The 7,264-nt window shown below is 50.6% G+C and overlaps 1 protein-coding gene across 1 annotated transcript; it reads right to left on the bottom strand.

The window, feature by feature from the left end:
• Window positions 1-760: 760 nt before the first annotated feature.
• On the bottom strand, window positions 761-1,688 carry LOC147965417 (uncharacterized). The gene is made up of 3 exons (XM_087527928.1): window positions 1,667-1,688; window positions 1,320-1,592; window positions 761-1,245 (listed from the first exon to the last, which is right to left on the bottom strand). The coding sequence occupies exons 1-3, from the start codon at window positions 1,686-1,688 to the stop codon at window positions 761-763; spliced, it is 780 nt and encodes a 259-aa protein (XP_087384054.1).
• Window positions 1,689-7,264: the final 5,576 nt, after the last annotated feature.

The following is a 7,264-nucleotide window of genomic DNA, read 5'->3' as shown; positions in this document are numbered from 1 at the left end:
TAATTATTTCTTATCAAAATCATTTCGTCAAGTGGCATCCGTACATAGCGATATGCCTTAAATATGCCAGGGGCTTCGTTTTTCCCGTAACACGGCAATAAAAGTCCGAACACCTTCATGGAAGTTCGGCACCCCGAACCTATAGCATTATATGCATCAGCTCGGGTCAATAGTTGGATTTGCCCGGCTCCCATGTTTTGGTACCTTACGTTCCGCTATATCGGCTAAGGTAGCACTGGGAGAACTACTGCGATTGTGTCCCAGTTCTTCCGGATGAGCACCTCAGTAGAGAAAGCCGAAAACTGACTGTCATGATACGGCAAGAGCTGGTCAGCTGTTCGAGCGATCACAAAATCTTTAAGGATTTCTCCCGCATACTGCCATAACCAATGCAGCGTGCGATGGATCAGCTTTTTCTCCGATCAGGTGCTTGTAGAGCCCCTAGTGCGGTCTTCCGAACACAAGGGGCTGTACCGACCATACTAAAGCTCCTATGGCTAAGTGAGAGTGATAAAGCCTTATAGTCCGATTGCCTAGTTCGTTGTGCTGAGCACCTCCTTCGGAGGACCCAAAACTGGGATAAAGAGTGCTCAGGTTTATCCCGACCACCCCCATACTTCTTACGTGGGGGCAGAAGCCGACGACTGGCCAACTCTCAGTTTTAACATAAAAACGGCTGCACAGGAGGGTAAACTTTTAAATAACAGGCAACATATAAACTACCTTGTTCAAACATTACAAAGGACAACATGATCGGCATTCATGGAAATATAATGTCCTTGGTGCATAGCTCCGCTGCAAGGTAGGATCCTTTCAGGACACTCTTATAATATAATTTGGGCTTGCGGTGCTCCTTCCCCTCTGGCGGTCCCTCGGTCACTAGCTTTTTGGCATCCATCTTCCCCCAGTGCACCTTTGCGAGGGTGAAGGCTATTCGCGCTCCTTCTATACAGACCGACCGCTTGATGACGTCAAGTCGAGGGCAAGCGCTTACAAGCCGCCTCACGAGCCCGAAGTAGCTGCTTGGAATCGGCTCGGCAGGCCATAGCCGGATAACCATATCTTTCATGGCTAGTTCTGCCGCCTTATGCAGTTCGATCAGCTGTTTTAGTTGATTGGCAAAAGGCACCGAATAATTCAGCGCCAAATACTGTGACCAAAAGAGCTTATCGGCGGTGTTCCTTCCTTCGGCTCGGTAGAATTGAGCGGCATCTGATATGCTATGAGGTAGCTCGGCAAATACACCTGAGAAGTCCGAATTCACAATCAAAAACATAGTTTTCCCTTCAAATACTTGCTTTACATGGGAAAAGCCTTACCCACCGCGATCTTCCTCGCCTCTTGGATCCCCTGCAGGGCGCTTTGGGTTTCCCCCCGGGCATCGCTCGTGGCTTGACATGCCTTGGTGAGTTCGGACTCTTTCTCCATTAAACTCTGCTCCAAGGTCTCACATTTACTTATGGCCTCTTGCAGCTCCTGCTCAGCTTTAATAACTCTGGCCTCGTGTTTCTCACGAAGAGTCCGCTCTGTGGCCGCCTTTTCCTCGACCTCGGCAACAGCCCTTTTGAGGGCCTCGACTTCGGTCATAACCCCTAGCACAAATTATGCGGCTTATTTCATGCTGAACATTTACTTCACAATAAATGCGCGCAACACTGGTGCATACCTTGTTTATCCCTCAACTGCATTTTCAATTGGCCAATTTCTTCTATGGCCCGCTCCAGACTTTGATTCAGTCTAGAGATCTCCGCAGTACAAGAGGCAGCAGCCGCTACAGGTATCTGCTTGAAACAGAAGAGAAATCAATATCATTCAATAAGTCTTCCTGTGATCATCAATGCGATCCCCTGTCCAGTTCTTTCTTTCACCGAATAGTGTATCAGGGGCTACTATCTATACTATGACACTCTTCGGCAACTTATAAAACATACCTCAAAGCCTCTTATAAGGCTGATACAGGCTTCTTTCAGTTCACTCTCAGTTGACCGAATCTTCTCAATCACCGCACCCATAAGGGCACGGTGTTCGTCAACGATGGAGGCGTCTCGTAACGCCACCAACAAAGCATCCGACACCTCTGGATGGACAGAGGTCGCCGGCAGAACAGGCACGCCCCCTCCAGCCAAAGGAGTCTGCCTTCTTGATTCTGGAGCCGTATAGGCCTCTGGAATCGCATCCGGTGGGGAGCCGAACTCAGGATCGCCCCGCCATCAGACCCCATGGGAATCTTTTCCCCCATGTGTCCGACCCCTGCAGTTTGACCTCCAGGCGCTGCCTTCACGGTTTCTTCATTTCCTCCTTGGCGGGGGTCCTTCTGGGATGAAGCCTCGGTGTTATGCACCTTTTTGAAGGAAGGGGCCTTTGGGGGCGTCCCGCTCTCCATAGCATTTGAGCTCAGCAGGTCCTCTCATGAGGATTGTTTGGTACGGGACCTCACCGGACTACCAAAAAATATGGCTTAAAGGTTAAAATACTAAGCCACGATGAGTCCGAACGCTTAAATGTATTCAGATTTTATATACTTACGAGTTCACCAGGGGCTGGTCCCTGGGATCCCATGCCGGGCAGCTGTCGGCAGCGGCAGTGGACTCCTCCGGAAGAGAAGCCCTTCCCCTTTTGGGCAGTTCGGCCTCCAAGGGTGCGGAGGCCGTCCTCTTCCTTCTTCCCCCCGCAGGGGATTCATCTTCCTCCTCCTTTTCATCCTCTTCGGAGGCGGAATGGGCATCAAAGCCTTCGGGTATTGTGTCCAAAGTGTCGCGACGACGAAGGCCGCCCCGGGTCTTTTTGACCTCCTTCTCGGCCGTCTTCTTCGGCACCTTGTAAGGCGTCGGTACCAGCATCTTCGTCAGAAGTGGGATGGCCGGGTCTTCGGGCAGTGGGGCCGGACAATGGATCTGCTCCGCCTTCTTCGTCCAGCTCTGGGAGAGTTGAATAAACACGCGTTAAGCGCTTCCTTTGGGTCATGCGGATAGAAAAGTTTGATAAACTCACCGAACTTGCAGGGCGGGACAGTTGGTACCCGCGGTCTTCGGCAGAGTCCGGCCATCATTTGCTGGACTTGAAAAGCACCTTCCAACTGTCCTTGTGCGAGGAGCCAAAGAACCCTCGCAAGGTTTGGTGCCTGGCCGGATCGAATTCCCATAGATTGCATGTCCGGTGTGGACAAGGCAGTATCCGGCGGACTAACATCACCTGGACTACATTGACAAGTTCAATGTTCTTATCTCCCATATCTTTAACGCGTGCCTGGAGCACCGACAGTTTGTCGGACAAGGACCAGTCTAGGCCTTTCTTGACCTAGGATGTAAGCCGTAGAGGGGCGTCGGATCGAAACTTGGGTGATGCGGCCCATTCCTTGCCGCACGGCTCAATGATGTAAAACCACTGTTGTTGCTACTCCTTGACAGAATCATTAAAGGTTCTCGTTGGCCATATGACGTTGGGCATCTTGCTCACCATAGCGCCCTCACACTCGGCGTGCTCGCCTCCCACCACCTTGGGCCTCACATTAAAAACCTTCAGCCATAAACCGAAGTGCGGCGAAATGCGTAGGAAAGCCTCGCACACGACAATGAATGTCGATATGTTCAGGAAGGAATTAGGGGACAGATCGTGAAGATCGATCCCATAATAGTACATGATGCCACAAACGAACGGGTGGAGGGGAAACCCTAGCCTGTGGACAAAGTGGGGGAGGAATACAACCCTCTCGTAGGGTTCTGGAGTGTGGACGATCTGTCCCGCCGTCGGGAGACGGTGGCTGATTTTCTTGGCCAGATACCCGGCCTCCCGAAGCTTTTTGATGTCCTTCTCTCAGACAGTAGAGGCCAGCCATTTGCCTCCTGCTTCGGATCCGGACATCTTTGGAAGGCCTTTTGTGGGCAGAGAAGGTGAATGCTTGGGCGCTGGAGCCTGAGCAGCAGGGAATGAATCGGGAAGAAGGCATGGGTGAAAAGTGTGAATCCTTGTCCCTTTATAAGGGCAAAAGAGACGGTGCGCCTCCCCAGTCACCTGGTAAAACCTCTTATTCCCCAAGCGCCGTAATTGATGGCGCGGTTGGGTTACCCACATCCGTATTGATGAGAATCCCGTGATAGGGGGACACGATCTCTACTTTGACAAGACGTGTCAAGAAAATCGCCTCACGATATGTGTAGTGCTGGTTGAGAAAAACATTTCGAATAATGACCGGGCCATGACATGATGTCATGTTGCTAAACGTGTCAGCAGATTAGATTTGTGGAAATATTATTCTCTCTACGGTGGTATGTGGAACTTATTTTGCAGAGCCGGACACTATCCTCGTGTTCAAGATCTTCTATGGAGTATTCGGAGGAAGAACCCGCCTTGCAATGCTGAAGACAAATCTGCACGCTGGACTCATCGTCATTGAAGCCTAGTTATGGGGCTAGTGAGGGAGTCCTGGATTAGGGGGTCTCCAGACAGCCGGACTATATCCTTTGGCCGGACTGTTGGACTATGAAGATACAAGATTGAAGACTTTGTCTCGTGTCCGGATGGGACTTTCCTTGGCGTGGAAAGCAAGCTTGGCAATATGGATATGTAGATCTCCTCCCTTGTAACCGACTCTGTGTAACCCTAGCCCCCTCTGGTGTCTATATAAACCGGAGGGTTTAGTCCGTAGGACGACAACAATCATACCATAGGCTAGCTTCTAGGGTTTAGCCTCTACGATCTCGTGGTAGATCAACTCTTGTAATACTCATATCATCAAGATCAATCAAGCAGGACGTAGGGTATTACCTCCATCAAGAGGGCCCGAACCTGGGTAAATATCGTGTCCCCTGCCTCCTGTTACCATCCGCCTTAGACGCACAGTTCGGGACCCCCTACCCGAGATCCACCGGTTTTGACACCGACACCTATTGCAATAATTTCGGTCCCACTGAGACATGCAATCGGTCCCACCGAGTTTGCTTGGCCAACTCTCTGTTTTGCTTATTACCGAAATCGGTCCCACCAAGTTTGTGTAATCAGTCAAACCAAGATGAGGCTTTACCCTAACCCTAGCACATCAGTCCCACCGAGTCGATTATATCAGTCCCACCGAAATGCCTAACAGTCACATTTTGAACTAAATCGGTCTGACCGAGTTTCATGATTAGGTCCCACCAAGTTTGGTGATTTGTGTGTAACGGTTAGATTTTGTGTGGAGGCTATTTATACCCCTCCACCCACTCTTCATTCATGGAGAAAGCCATCAGTACTTGCCTACACTTCCAACATACATTTTCTGAGAGAGAACCACCTACACTTGTGTTGAGGTCAAGATGTTCCATTCCAACCACATAAATCTTGATCTCTAGCCTTCCCCAAGTTGCTTTCCACTCAAATCATCTTTCCAGCAAATCCAAATCCTGTGAGAGAGAGTTGAGTGTTGGGGAGACTATCATTTGAAGAACAAGAGCAAGGAGTTCATCATCAACACACCATTTGTTACCTCTTGGAGAGTGGTGTCTCCTAGATTGGTTAGGTGTCACTTGGGAGCCTCCGTCAAGATTGTGGAGTTGTACCAAGGAGTTTGTAAGGGCAAGGAGATCGCCTACTTCGTGAAGATATACCCGAGTGAGGAAAGTCCTTCGTGGGCGACGACCATGGTGGGACAGACAAGGTTGCTTCTTCGTGGACCCTTCGTGGGTGGAGCCCTCCGTGGACTCGCGCAACCGTTACCCTTCGTGGGTTGAAGTCTCCATCAACGTGGATGTATGATAGCACCACCTATCGGAACCACGCCAAAAATCTCCGTGTCTCCAATTGCGTTTGCACACTCCAATCCCATCCCCTTACATTCTTGCAACTTGCATGCTTTACTTTCCGCTGCTCATATACTCTTGTCATGCTTGCTTGATATGTATTGTGAATGTTTAAACTTGTGCCAAAACTCCACTTCAACTTAAAGAAGTTAAAAACTGCAAGTTTTCTTACTTAGAGTCTATTCACCCCCCCCCCATCTAGACACCTCTTCTCGATCCTTTCAGTTGGGTGTGGGCCACTTAAACTGTGAGATAGCCAGCCTCAGGTCGTCGCTGTCGATGACCTCGATGTCGTAGCCGGCGGACGAGACATGCCCGCATACTCTAGCCCGATGCTTGAGTGCTTGCTGCTAGTAATGGTCGTTAGCTTCCTCGGCGACGTCGGGTGAAGAGACCACTATGCACCTCTTTTGGGCCAGTCGCTCCTCGAGCTCCACGGGAAGCATAGGCTGGCTTAGGCTGCGACGCTCTAGAGTGGGGGATGGGGATGAGGATGGGGATCTGTGGGAAAGGGGCGTTTGGCAGGCGTCATCTAAGAAACTCAGGGCGGCCTGGGTATGGAGATCGATGGGTAAGCTGCACGGGCAAACCGACAGATGTTGATAATGAAGGCCTTACGGCGGCGGCGGTGTCAGCGGCGGCGGTGGTGTCAGCGGTGGCGGGGACCTTGCTAGGGTTTTGAGTGAGGGAGGGGGTGTGTGTGTGTGTGGAGGGGGGGTGTTTGAGGAAATGACGCAGATACTGAAAATTTTACTACGCGGGATTGAAATGCCGGGCTATTAAACTTTTTGATGATAATGCATCACACACGGTCCGGAGATAACAACCATGTGTTATGAAACAGAAAAACCCTCGAGGAGGGCAAATATTTTCTAGGGATGCAGGCGGGATTGGGAACAATAAAAATCCCACACGGTCCGGAGATAACAACTGTGTGTTATGAAATAGAAAAAACCTCGAGGCGGGCAGATATTTTTGAGAGGGGGAGCCTCGTGGAGCCCAATGTACTGTGCGGATGTGTGCATGACAGGTGCACCAGCGTGGCACATGCTTAGTTTGAGTGAACCGTGTCTGTTGCGTCATCCAACTTATCTAATGTTCATAAATTTGGCGAAAAATGACGCGGGATAGGGTCAGAACACGAACACACTTGCATGTGGACCAAATTTATGTATCAAAAGGGTGGTTTGATTTTCAAATACCAAATGCAACTTGGATGTGGCACCTCTCTCGCAAAGCGCACTGTATTGCTTGTCCCCACCCCCCCTCGTGTCGGCACGAAGGGAATCCTAAGATATGAATGCATGCCCCCTCCCCCCCAACCGAGGTTCATCCTAGCAAAGTGCGAAGTAGCTAGCAGCCCCCTCCTCCCTTGTGTCGGCACAAAGGAAATCCTAAGCTATGAATGCACCCCCCCCCAATCGAGGTTCATTCACCTAGCAAAGTGCGAAGTAGCTAGCAGCCCCCTCCCTCATGTCGGCACGAAGGGA

This window comes from Triticum urartu, chromosome 6A (assembly GCF_056163025.1).
Source record: "Triticum urartu cultivar PI428250 chromosome 6A, HENAU_Tu73, whole genome shotgun sequence".
Lineage (NCBI taxonomy): Eukaryota > Viridiplantae > Streptophyta > Magnoliopsida > Poales > Poaceae > Triticum > Triticum urartu.
Note: the sequence above shows the minus strand (reverse complement) of the source record. Positions and strands in the feature narration are given on the sequence as shown.

Coding starts and splice junctions, on each gene's coding strand:
- LOC147965417 (XM_087527928.1), bottom strand. CDS start 1,688: ATGCAGTTGAGGGATAAACAAG. Junction 1,593..1,666: donor GCAGTTGAGGGATAAACAAG/GTATGCACCAGT, acceptor AATTTGTGCTAG/GGGTTATGACCGAAGTCGAG. Junction 1,246..1,319: donor GGCGAGGAAGATCGCGGTGG/GTAAGGCTTTTC, acceptor CGGACTTCTCAG/GTGTATTTGCCGAGCTACCT.